General features: G+C 41.6%; 2 protein-coding genes across 2 annotated transcripts in view; one reads left to right on the forward strand and one right to left on the reverse strand.

Moving 5' to 3' along the window:
• Positions 1-8227, forward strand: part of LOC131885727 (uncharacterized) — a 13339-nt gene extending 5112 nt beyond the window's left edge. Inside the window, exons 2-9 of the mRNA XM_059233863.1 lie at positions 2854-3244; positions 3431-3647; positions 3996-4060; positions 4132-4343; positions 4840-5100; positions 6304-7225; positions 7384-7551; positions 7699-8227. Coding sequence (XP_059089846.1) covers positions 2854-3244; positions 3431-3647; positions 3996-4060; positions 4132-4343; positions 4840-5100; positions 6304-7225; positions 7384-7551; positions 7699-7983 — 2521 coding nt within the window. The 3' untranslated portion in view covers positions 7984-8227. The remainder of the gene's footprint in view (positions 1-2853; positions 3245-3430; positions 3648-3995; positions 4061-4131; positions 4344-4839; positions 5101-6303; positions 7226-7383; positions 7552-7698) is intronic.
• On the reverse strand, positions 8115-12907 carry LOC131885730 (zinc finger protein 64-like). Its single transcript, XM_059233869.1, has 6 exons — positions 12755-12907; positions 12002-12631; positions 11749-11932; positions 11037-11245; positions 10841-10969; positions 8115-9194 (listed from the first exon to the last, which is right to left on the reverse strand). Exons 1-6 carry the CDS (start codon positions 12762-12764, stop codon positions 8227-8229), a joined length of 2130 nt encoding a protein of 709 aa, XP_059089852.1. The 5' UTR covers positions 12765-12907; the 3' UTR covers positions 8115-8226.
• Positions 12908-12934: the final 27 nt, after the last annotated feature.

A 12934-nucleotide genomic window follows, 5' to 3' on the forward strand; every position in this document is an offset into this window, starting at 1 on the left:
GAACAACTGCAGACCTTTGTATCTAATAAGGCAAATTTAAGTGCAAAGAAAGTGTCCATTCTAGGCTATTAAAAATCTCTAAAACCTGTATTCATTCCATCACGTCGAGAAATCAGGTCAGAACGACAAAAATAGTTTGGTGCTTCTTTTTCTTATGGAAAATCAGGGGCCAAGTTGAATGCAATCTTATTTGAAAGGTATGTTTTGGAGCTAGGTAGTTGGCCTTCAAACTTTAATTAAGCATTTTAATAACGAGGTTGCCATGTAGGTTTTAAGTTTTAATGAGCACACTCATTTATCCGCACATGCTCCCCTTCTTTTGTTAAATACCCTGCAAACAAGACAGCAGAAAAGAAGAACGAGGCGTACCACTCAGTAAGCACGTTTGATTGAAACTGAAACTTACCGAAACAAAATTATGATTATACATAGGAACACCTTTTGAAATCAGGGAACCCAAATAATAATCAATGGCAATCTTTTTTGTCGTTCTGGCTTTCGATTTGGGTCGTTGGACATAAATTCAATCATAGCAAAATTTTAGAAAACTTTGCCTCAAGACCCAACGTAAAAGTACAAACAAAGAAATGCGTAAGCTTTTATAGCATTTCATTTTTTAAGTAGTTTTATGAACTAACCATGAATGTTTTATCCTTCAAAGTTGTTTCTCTTGGATCTCGAATTTCAAGAAGTCCTCACATATATGGTTATGATAGTAATTAGAAAATAGTTGCATTGGGAGTGTAAAGATTCCACATGACCCTAGAATTATAAGGTAAAAAAGGGAAGCTTCTCAAGATCCCGAGAAAAGAGTATGTTCCGATAATTTTCATGCTCAATAGTTCCAAGACAAAGAGAGTATGTGGCGAAGTAATTTTGGTTGAGACCATAGAGATAGTGGGGGGAACAATATCCAGCCGAACCTTGGATCGATCCTTTAACAACAGCGCCATCCTAATTATTAGACTAAGGTCTAACATGACAGTCATACCTGAAGATAAATGGACGTGCTTACTCAAGTGTCCTTGTTCTCCACAGGGGAGTCCTTTTCCTGGCAACAAAGAGGGCACATGACACAAACGGAGGGGGGAACACTGAACTTTTTGAAGGAAGATTTGGTGTGAATAGAAACGATCATCAAGGCGAAGTGATGTTATAATTTCAGAGATTAAAAATGATTAGGAATGTTCAGGGCCCATTCATAGACACCGTTTCATGTAGTGAGGGTTTGATGAAGGTTACTGGAATATTTCAGGAGAGTGAACATTGTCTTTTCATCAGGTTCTCAAGGGTTCAGTTCAACCCAATTGCATTTTCAAGCTCAGCTGATGACATCAAGAGGAACGAAGTTAAGCCATGCGTAGCCCAAAAGTTGAAAAGACGACTAAAATGCATAAAGCTTTGGCTCATATAAGAATCTTTAAGAATTAATGCTGTCTTGCATGGGAGACGTGAGATCAAAACTTAAGTTTGAAAGCGTCATCTGTGAAATAGTTACAAACCATTCTTGTCTGTGAAATGCTAATTGTTGTACCGAGAGGGTAGACAACTAAAAACTGGAGTTCATTTGTATGTACAAGACATCGCAATAAATAAATAATGATGATTGCTTGTAATGGCATTTTTTCACAAAAAAACATGAATATGCTCAGTGAGAAAATCAATTTAAAATGAAACCTCATTACTAGGGGTGCAGAAAACTAGCAAATAAGATTTTAGACCCTTAAATGAATTTATTTGCTATTTGTCACTTTTCCAAGTTTATTTGCCATTTTTCTTCTTATTTGCCCTTCTTTAACAAGAAATGTCCCAAAATTGAGCAAAATTTTGGTAAATCATTCATACCCATCAATTTAGTTGCGATCAAAAGTATTTTTAGCTATCTTAGATCAGCGGGCATCTATCTTCAGGTCTGTTTTGGGTTAAGGGGATTAAAAATGCTTTCAAAAGCTCAATGTTTTTAAATGAAAATGTGTCAGCTCAGGTCCTTAACCGGCACAAAAAAACTATACATTGTGACCGACTGATCCGTATTCATAGATTTTGTGAGGAAATTTTGAGGAAAGAAGTAGAACCTCCTGTGCCAGTAGATCCACATGTACTCGTAAATCCCTCATGTGTCAATTCACTTTAGGATAATTTATGCATTGCTCATGGTAACATAAGAGTATTCAGCAATCCAGCAGTTCTTAGTTGATGACCGGTTTGTTTTAGTAGATATTGAATTAAAAGGCCCCTGTATAGCTTTGATTTTTCTCATACATGCACACTAATAATTACCCTCCTCCAAAAAATCCGAATCTATCCGAAGTGAAGGATTTTCGTAAGAGTAAATTTGTACAATTGCACCAAACTATGAAAATCTCCCACTCCCACTCTTGACATATTCTACCACAATATATTAAAGACATTTGGCTTATTCTATCATTAAAAGTTGTATTCATTAGCATCACGTAATACTGTCTTGACCTAAAGGTGGAGCTCAACTTTTTGCAACTTTTCATCTAATTCTCTATATGTTTAATTACATTTGCCACTTTTGAGTTTGCCAATCTATTTGCCATTTTTAGGTCTTAAACGGTCTTTTCTATTTAACAGAAATCTGCACCCTTACTCATAACTTTTGTCTCAAAAGCCAACAACCCTTGAACATTAGTCGACATCATAATATCGAAAGAGGGTTGAACGGAAACCAAAATCTCGGCCAATACTGAGCACTTCCCGCCAAAACTTGTCTAACATAACTAAATGCTAAAAATACAATTTGCGAATCTTTACTATATGCAAAATGATTGCCCTTGAGCACGTACCGTGATGCAGTCTACAATCCTTTGAAACATCTTTTTTTTTTAGAGAACCACCCGATATGGACCAAATGGCTTTTACTGGCCTTTCCCAAAATCCCAAAGTGACCGATAGTTGTCAGAAACCGATGAACATGTCGCGTGTGGTATTAGTACGAATTCAGAATGGCACCGTTGACTCCAAGACATCGGTCAATCCAGCAAAACAAATCAACGACATGATGGTTCGACTGAGCAAAAGCTTTTGCGAAAGCAACAAATCCAACGAACACAACTTGGAGCATCAGATGATGAGCTGCTTTCTGAACTCGTCCACACGGAAAGCGTCACTTCTTCAAATGACCGAACAAGCGGAATTGGACCGAGAAACTCGAGAGGAGATCAGGCAGAAGATCTGCTTCATGCACCAAAATAGAAGTACCACCAAGGGATCTTCAAACGTAAGTCCTCCATTGAGTCAGAACTTCTCGGAAAAGCACACATCCGAAGTCAAGAAATGATGTCATTCTTTCTTTTGAAGCAAACAAAGTATGTTTACCCTGGCCAACATCGTTGTCATCTCTTTGAGATTTCTGGAAACTAATACCAGCCAATCTTGGTTGTTACCCTCAAATCCTCTGTTCCAGGTTTCTAACGCGAGAACCACGTCAGAAATGGAGGGAGATAACAACCTGATCGTGAAATGCCTGACCACCATGTTCTACAACATGTTCAAATCCAAACGGACCCAGATCGTTCCCAAAGTGGTCAAGAACTACACGTGTTACGAATCCTTCAAGACCCACCGTTTTGTCGTGCTCCAAGCCCGGAGATGGTTCGACGGCATTGGCCTTGTGTTGACAGGTAATTATGAGCTAACCCACAAAGGGTGTCAATTCCATTGCCCACCACATCTGATAAGCCTTCATTGCATCGTCAAGTGCCACTTGCCCCTGGCCGAAGGGTCAGCCGAGGGTTCCATCGGAACAACAAGACTTCAGTACCATGAGTCCACGCTATTTTGATTGACTTGGGATCGAGCACGAATATGTTTGTCATCCCTGGTCAGTGAGATTGATTAAGATTACGTCGCAGGTTGTTTGTGACCCTTTGGACAGCCATCATCAACTCAAACGACCTCTTTTCTTCATGTGTTGACGGCTCCCATCTTTATTTGCCTCGAATTCCTATTTGGTCTCTATTTTTTTCTAGGGGTCTTTGGCCTCATTGGGAACTTCATGACGCTAATTGTCTTGCATAGACAAGTCAGCTATATCGTGAGTTCGTCTTGTACTTTGATTGGCTCCCTTGGTCCAAGGTGATGACACGATTTTTCTGCTTTCCTCAGGAGTCCACATCGAACTTCAACAAGCTGCTCATGACCTTGTCCTTAATGGACTCGCTCCTCATCCTTTTTTACCTCGTGGACGTGGCAATGTTGGTCTTCGTTTGTCACCCTCCTCTTTGGTACCGAAGGCTATTCTCCCATTTTCTTTTCCCTGGAAAATTCATCGTTCTTTCCTGTTCGATCTATATGGTGGTGGCTATTTCTGCGGAGAGGTGAGAGGAACTAAGGTCCATTTATCTTCTTGAACACTTTTGGTTTTGGATCCGATTAATGGCTTGTAACGCAAGCTCCAGCAGCCTCTTGGTTCCTGTTCACGTTCAGCCTTCATTGAACTCAAAAAGCTGTTTATACAATAATTTGATATCTTCCTTAGGGAAGATGCCAAGAGTATTAAAGAAATGCTCTTCAAATTGGACCCGATGAACGTTCCACTTTAGATAGTTTCTTCGTCTAGCAACGTCAAATTAGACAGAAAGCTCTCTAACACGTCAATTATGATGTCATAACTATTTTACCATGCATTGTTAACACTTTTTGTGTCTGTGAGATCCACTGAAATTCTTACACTTTAGTTTTGGTAAACAAACGCATGCGTGATCACTTTTCTGCCTTCCGTGCAAAAAGGTCTTAAGGTCCGATCCCTTTCTGGCATGCTCTGGAAATCTTAAAAATAGAATCCCTTATCAGATGCGTTCAATCTATTTCCAGATACAAAGCCATATGCTACCCTCTTAGACATCGCCCTTCCTCGCTTCAATACATCAGTTTCGTTCTCTTTGTGTCCTTCGTCCAAAACATTCCCAAATTCTTCGAGTTCCATCTGGCCAACAACGATTACACTGCCACACCCCTGACCAAGGATGAATTCTACCATCAATTCTCACAATACTGGGATAAACTTGTCATATCCGGGTTGCTTCCGTTCGCTTGCTTGGTTTTCTTCAACTTGCGAATATACTTCAAAATCAGGTAGGGTGGTTCTTTTCACCTTCACAAAAACCAGAGTTTTGACGCGAGAACTCGAGCCGAGCAGAAAAACAGAAATCCATTCTCGTGTCCATTTATATTCCTCACACCACAGAGGTGGTACAATATTAGAATTGGCTCAATGTACGTACAGTCGTCGTTCAAGTGTGCGAAGCCTTTTTCAACATACTCGAACTTACGGCTAGAATTCTTAACCATGAACATGATCTTGACCAACCTGAAATCAACTTGATTGGCAAACACGAATCCACATTAGCGAAAGTTGTGACAAGTCACGCGTACATGGAAAATCCCAGGGTAAGGCTCATGAATGAGATCCTTATCCCGTTAACGAGATAGATCATCAAGTGGTTAGGACGATCTGCTTGTCCAAACAAAGTGGAAAAAGGTCGCTCTGTCGTGACATTTGGGCAACTACTGAGAAAAATGTCTTGGAAACCCTTTGGCTTTGTGGTAGAAGGGTCGTATTTTGAATGCGTCCAAAACTGAAGATCTGCACCTTCGAGTTTCTTTATAACCAGGATTCCTTTAAATCCGTTAAGCCCGCTCTTTTGACGAGGAGAATCTCATTTATGCTTTTCGACAGTGTGGTTTACCAGGTCTCTAGCTCTCTCATTGAGGCCAGCTGAGGTACTTGAACAAGACGAAGTCTCGAAAAATGAAAAGTAAATGTTATTTCTTTCGACCGACAAGTTTGTGGGTTCCCAATTGAGTCTGAGTTTAGTGCGGGCTGTTTCCAGGCTCTCCCAGGCTTTAACTGACTCCTTTAAGTGTTGGCTTTGGGAGGATCTGGATGCCGGTAACCAAAAGGACGGACTTGACTAATGTCCACCATCAGTTGGTAAAGACATGCATAGTATGGCCCTTATTTCGGCGGCAAGAAGAGAAACACAGGGGGAGACAGAAGGAAAAGAAATAGAGAAAATTGTGAGAAAATGTGCCGGTTAATCTTTAGAGCTTAAGTAAAGTACGAAAAGTTTTCTCGTTCCGGGCTTGTTTGAACAGAAAACACTACGCATCTATTTTGGAAACTTAAAATTGTGAAAAAAAAGAGATGGGATTTGCAATACGCGTGTGAAACTCCTTCATTAACACCGATGGCAATCCATGTATTACTGTAAACATGTAAAAAAGCCGCACGTTCCAGGGAAGGCGTTCTTTTCAAGATTTCCCTTTGGGTTTCAGAGACTCTGCCAATTATCGTTATCGGTTTGTGGGCAACTCGACCTTCCGAAGACGCCTTTCCCAACCACCCACGGATCTCACCTCCTCAGGGAGCACCAATTTCCTACGATCCTCGGGCAATTGCTCGAACATTTCGAGAAAGAGCACCGTTTCAGGTTACAGAAGCCCCTCCACGTTGAATAGATCCTTGTCCAAACGGGGCGCCATTGGCGGCACTCGGCAGCCTTTGAAGAGGACACGTGGCAAGAGCGAATGTGCCAATGACTTGGGCATATGCATGAATGATGATCCCTCGGATCCCAAGACCATCGCAGCTGATATGAATGCTCAACAACCGATCGGGTCATGTTCTTGCATATATTGCTCCAAGTCATCCTCTTACGTTCATCGACAACGAAGTCACTCGGAATCGTTCTTTTCGAGGAGTCGAGCACACACATGTCAAGAACGAAATGGAATGGACATCGAACTTCGACGAGAAGTTCACCAGCTCTCCGAGAGAAATACCCCTCAAAGGGGAAATCTGTCGTCTCGGATATTAGTAACATACTGCTGTCTATCCATGGCGAAAAAAGGACCCTCCAAGGAGGAGGATCATATGTACTCTTTCACGTCGTCTAATAATTATCTGATGAAGGTCAACTCAATAAGGACCAAGGATCAAGACAATCGCCAGAGAGCATACTTAGTCAACCGCGGCCAAAAGCTGACTCATTTGCAAGGTCGAGGAAGTACGAAGCGTCGATGGTTGAACCCTTGTCTTAGCTCGGGCAAATCGTCACCTCTTCAACCATCCGATGAGAATGGTTCGGTCTTGGCTGAGCCTGGATGCCTTGGGCATATCACCAAGGATTGTCACTTGGGTGCCCTCACGGAGGATGACATTGAAGAAGTTACTAAACAGAATGATATTTTTCCTTCGGTGAGTATTCCTCATGTGAATTATCTTTCTTGATGATGTACTCAAACTATACGTACCCTTCACCTCTCTCGTCTCACAAAGATTAGGGGGATGGGGGTTTTCTTCTGGAATGGCATTTTCAACCACGACACTCTAATCGTCTTTGCTCAAATTTTCAGGCAGGAGCATTACCTCCACAAAGAGATTCCAGCCTTCACCGACGAACGTTGAAGCGCAATGCGAGTGGCCAACTACACATTCGACGACGGAGAGAAAAGTCCACGTTGATCTTGGTGGCCATTGTAACAATTTTCATACTTTGCCACATGGTGCGATTGGGAATACAGGTGAGATGAAGTTTAGCTACCCGACCCATTATATCAGCATTTCGAGAGTCCAGGGCAACCAATGAACAAGCTACTTGATCTATCGTTTTGGTTCAATGTGTGCCTGACCCTTTGACCAAACTGGTTCCTTTTGGATCGTTATTCCAGGCATACCGCGCCATCAATCAATTGACGATGGACAAACACACTTTCTGTACGAACGCCAGCCAATTTTCTGTTCCCGTGTTCCTGTACGTATTACACAGCCTGTCGAATCTTCTGGTGGTTCTCAACTCTTCCGTGAACTTTATCGTCTACTGTCTTGTTGAAGAGTCCTTCCGACAGGAACTGAAGAACTTGCTCAAACGAAGCTTCAAACGAATGGCGCAATTCTTGTCTTGTCAGAAGGCTCCCCAAGTCACTACTCAGGATGTAATACCTTCATGCAATTGATGTGATGTTTTTAAGTTATATCTCACCCAATTTCACGTGTTATTTTGCATGTTCATAAGCAAAGAAATTCCTAAAAAATGAACTCGATGTACCTTGAATGTGTATTACGTGCCAAAAAAATGGTTACTGTGCTCATTGTGATATTTATGTATTTCAATCCGTGCTCTAAAATAAAGACTTGATTTTGCCATAGAAAGAACGAAGAATTGGGAATAAACGCCACATAAGTGAGCTTTTGATTGTCTATCGTGGATCCATTCCCTGACTGCTTTCACTACCAGACAATAACACACTGGGATGAGTGTTCAGTTGTGCCAAAGTCACCATTTGTGACTCTAAGGACCCTGGGGGCCCAACAGTGATCACTTGAGATTCGCTTCCCACGGGAGGAGCGCTCAAAATGTAATGAATCTGCGACGAATCCATGAGGATCGGGGTCGTGGATAAGCCTGAGTTAGGCATGACCGAAAAAGTAGTGTTGCCATTCAGTGTGGTGGTTATTGGCAACTGAGAATTGTGGGCAAAGACAGTTTGAATCACTTCTTGATTAGATGAGTGATCCATGGGGTAATGAGATACATGGGTTGAGTCACTTAATGCTTTGGGAGGAGACAGGGAGATGCTGGGAAGAAAGGTCTCACCTGGGAGGGTCACAACAGGCATCTGAAACGGATGATTGTCGGGCGACTCCTTGGACAGTTCACCATCGGGATGAACTTGGACTGGGATAGCGCCTTCGTTTTCTTTCCGTTTCCCTTCTTCTTCGCTCTTCTTGTTGTCGTGTTGACGTATGTGGCATTGAAGCGAATCGAGGCGAACAAAACAAGCATCACAGTGGCTGCAGCTAAAATTTGGAGCACAGTGGGTCTTTGACAGCCAGACTTTCTTTCTTTGTTTGCCGTTAGAAGTGGGCCCTTGATTGGAGTCAACAGACTGGGAAGTTAACTGGTCAACTACCCCAGCAATTGTCGACGTAATTGAGCGTGATCTCTTCATAGCTTCCAGTTTGGCCTCATAGGCTCGTTTGGTGGGTTGATTCCCATGTTTCTTGTTCACATGGCTGGACAATCCCCCTTCCCACTTACACGAAAACTCGCAATACTTGCACCGAAATCGGTTACTAGGTGATGCATGCATTTTCCTTGTGTGTGCTGACAATCCAATTTCCGTGGTGGCATTAAAATCGCACGAGGGACAATGAAACAAATGACCTGGAAAGTAAAAGCTTCAAATGGGTTCCGTGAAGTAATTGAACTAGATGGGGAGTTAAATTGACTTTCTTCAAGAAGCTTTGCCAATCTAAATACACCCACACCTTATTTCCATCCATCTTCAACTTGGATGAAATTCTGAAGTGATTAAAAACAGGCGACATTCACTTCAAATTTGAGCATTCTCAGAGACCAGATTTTTTTTTTGGTGGGGGGGAGGGGGCACAGTGATCAACATTCTTGCAGGGGTGGGACTGGTCTGCTGGTTGTATCTAGGCCATCATGAAANATCTGCTGGTTGTATCTAGGCCATCATGAAAACAAAACAGCAAAACCATCGAGATGGTGAAAAATTAATTCATTTACACTTTATGTATTTTGCTCATTTGCTTTTCTTAAATATCTTAAATATCATGCTTAGGTTTTAGTCTTTTAGCGATTCATTTTAAATTGAACATTGCAAAGAGGACTGTTTGTGTTACATTAATATTATAACCTTGGACGATCTGCGAAAGTTTAAGAACAGGCACTTCTTGAATTGATCATTAAGTCAAAAAAAGTTTTTCAAGAGTACGCGTGCAATCTCCTTTTGATTGAAATGCGTCGCGAATATAGTCATGAAATGGCATGCAACGATCATTATATTTAGAAACAAATACCTTATTCGAAAAAAAAAAACAATCACTGGTGGAAAGTTTTGTAGAAACTAACCACTGTAATAACCAGGGCTTGTGATAATCACAGAAAATATTTTGAAGCACAAAATAATGTGTTCACAGGAACGAAATTCCGTGACACAAAGATATAAGCCAGCTTCAATGCAAAATGACGGTTACATTATTGACAGCATCAAACAAAATTGTAAAACTTTGAACTGATGACCAAAGGTTTCAAGATCTTTCATTATTGCAAAATCTTTGAAATCAAAAGCCATAGTAATTGCCTCCAAGCTTGGACCCCCAAATAAATGTCCGAAACCATGCAGGTTTCTACATCAAATTTGGTTACCATGGGTGCTTTATCTCAGCTATTTGTCAGGTTGAAGAGACATAGGCTAAAAAAAGCAATTTTCCAAGGAAATAATTTTGGCAGGTAAAAAAAATTCAGACTTATTTAAAATCTGAATTGTTTTCCGAGTCCTGGTAAACACGTTACATTCAGCTAGAGAGAGCGCAAGGACATAACCATACCGCAAGCTTCGGCTGAAAATATACATTCATGTATGAGTAAAATTATGCGCGATTTCTTCAGCCACGAAACAAATCGGACCCATTCAATTTGAAATGATGAAATCATGTATACAATTGAATTATAAAAAAAGGAAATAACTTTTCCATATATATTCGCCTCCTCATTTACGAGGTCGGATCAAGTATACATGATACAAAATTTGTTTTGAAAGTTATTTTTTAGAAAAAAAGGAACCAAAAAGTGCCAAAAAGTGACCACGACAGTTGAAAAAGCATTTAAATCATACCCATGTCTATATACACCTTATACCTGGAGCTTTTTGGTTGTTATTTTATATTCCTAAATATACTTATAAAAGAATATTGCCAAAAATACCCTCGTGCCACGTTCCAAACTCAATTTGCACTTTTCCGAAAGGTCTCATACTTTAGCTAGAAATTTAAAGCCTCTCGTACCTGAATGTATCCTCTTTTCGTGGTGCTTCATCTCCAGTTTATTGCTTGATCTAAAATCACATTCCACAATTTTACATCTGATCACTTCTTCTCCTTTGTGCATCGTTTGAAGATGAGAAGTCAAATTGGCTGGAAAATGAACAGAAGTTTGCTATCAAACGTGGGTTAAAGTGGTTCCATTTTAGTCGGAACTCACACTTGATAGAGCAAGAATAACCGCATAATCCGCATTTGAACGGCTTTTCTCCAGTGTGCACGCGTTGATGCCTTTTGAGGTCAGAGGACGTTTTAAACGAGGAAGAACAATCTTCGAAGGTACAAATGAAAGGGCAGTCGCCAGTGTGGGATCTCAGATGAATACGAAGTTGAGTGGATTCCCTTGCTTTGTAGGGACACAACTGACATCTAGAAGCATCATGATTAATCAGCAAGGTCGCGTGTGCGTAAAAACAGAATTCACATATGTTTCTTTACGATGAAAACGTTTTTCTTCCCCTACGAATTTTTAGTTCCCTCAAGTGCTGGAAATATTTTTGTCAGTCAAGAAAAGACTGGGACGTGAATGGTTGAACAGTTTGAAAATCTTTTGATGCATCGTTAGCCGTTACCTAACCCGATCGTATTATTCACTATTTTAAAAGAAATTGAGAAATCAGTATGTTCCTTCAAGTTTAAATTATACTTTTCAAGGACCACTCCCTTGTTTTATTTGACAAGGCCAATCACCCACTCCACATCTTATTTTGAAGGAATGCCTGTGAGTTTTTTGAGTCTTTTTCAGAATGTCGATTATGGGATTGGTTTTCAATTCATATCAAACCAAAAACCTTAGCAAGAGAAAGTAGTTTGATTTGAGATACTGCATATGAATAAACCCATGGAGATAAGCCCGGTAGAAGAGTTCTTACTCGAATGGTCGTTCGTCAGTGTGAATCCGCATGTGACTAGTCAAAGACCACGAGATGGCAGTAGCATATGAGCAAAGGTGACATTTAAACGGTTTGACGCCGTTGTGAGTACGTTCATGGCCTTGAAGGTGATCTTTGCGAGAGAAAGACTTTGGGCACATTGAACACTTGAAAGGTTTCTCGCCTGAAAAATCACACATAAAAAAATACCACTACTCAGTTCTGATCTTTCCATTCCTTCATTGGAATCTACCTGAGTGTTTCCTCATGTGCCTCAGCATATCTTTGCGATAACTAGCCACATAGTGGCAACCTTCTACCTCACAGACATGGGTAGCCGGACCTGATCCTCTGGGACGTCGAACAGCTTTCTTGGGCGTTTCTCCGGATGCTGGAGGGAGTTCGGAGTCGGTGTGCGACACAACGTGAACCTCATCCGGAGGGGTGTCAATCTCATAAGGATCTTCAGATTCATCGGCCAAAAAGTTTTGAGGGAGTGAGTGCTTGGGCGGGGATACGGGCGTTACGGATGTTACGGGCGTTACGGCCGGAACGCTTTGTACGACAGCCGTACTCAGAGCAGGCTTCAATTGGTTGGCCAACAAGGAAATGACAGCCTCTTCCTCAGCTCGTCGCTCCCTATCAGCACGAGAAGGCCGACACACCCGCGATTTCTTGTGGGCCAGGAAGGTATCCACCTGCCGAAATTGCGCTCGGCAATGGCCGCAAATGTGCAGATCATCGTCAGGCTCCGACTCGAGCTCAGATGCCACATCATGAGGCGTCTCCTCGTTCTCTAGTTCAGCGAGCAGGAACGAAGTGGTTCCAAAATCTTGAACGCCAGAGTCGACTGGATGTGTCACCCCGAACGTGGGAAACTCGACTGAAAAGCAATGAGCGCAGGCGTTGCTTTATATAGGGTTCGAAACTGGTTAATTTGAGGGGTTTGATTTGGCGGGAAACGGTATGAACGCGCGGGAAAGATGCCTGCAATGCCTGAACGAACCTGGGTCCATAAAGATTAGCAGGATATATGACGAAGACGGGCTGGACTAGAAAAACCTTCAATGAATCCAGTTCTTGTCAGATATCGCTCCGAAGGATTCATGTCTGGATGGAATGGCCGGAGCCAGGTTAGCGTGGGAGTGACCTGTAAGGATTGTAAGGATCAATCCTGTGAAGGATG

The sequence above is a fragment of the Tigriopus californicus genome, chromosome 8, assembly GCF_007210705.1.
Source record: "Tigriopus californicus strain San Diego chromosome 8, Tcal_SD_v2.1, whole genome shotgun sequence".
Lineage (NCBI taxonomy): Eukaryota > Metazoa > Arthropoda > Copepoda > Harpacticoida > Harpacticidae > Tigriopus > Tigriopus californicus.

Bases quoted from the DNA above. Each gene is read 5' to 3' on its own strand.
- LOC131885730 (XM_059233869.1), bottom strand. The intron at 11,246-11,748 runs GTAAGAACTCTT...TGATGCTTCTAG, and splicing joins ACTGACGAACGACCATTCGA to ATGTCAGTTGTGTCCCTACA. The intron at 9,195-10,840 runs GTACGAGAGGCT...TTTACTTTCCAG, and splicing joins CGAAAAGAGGATACATTCAG to GTCATTTGTTTCATTGTCCC.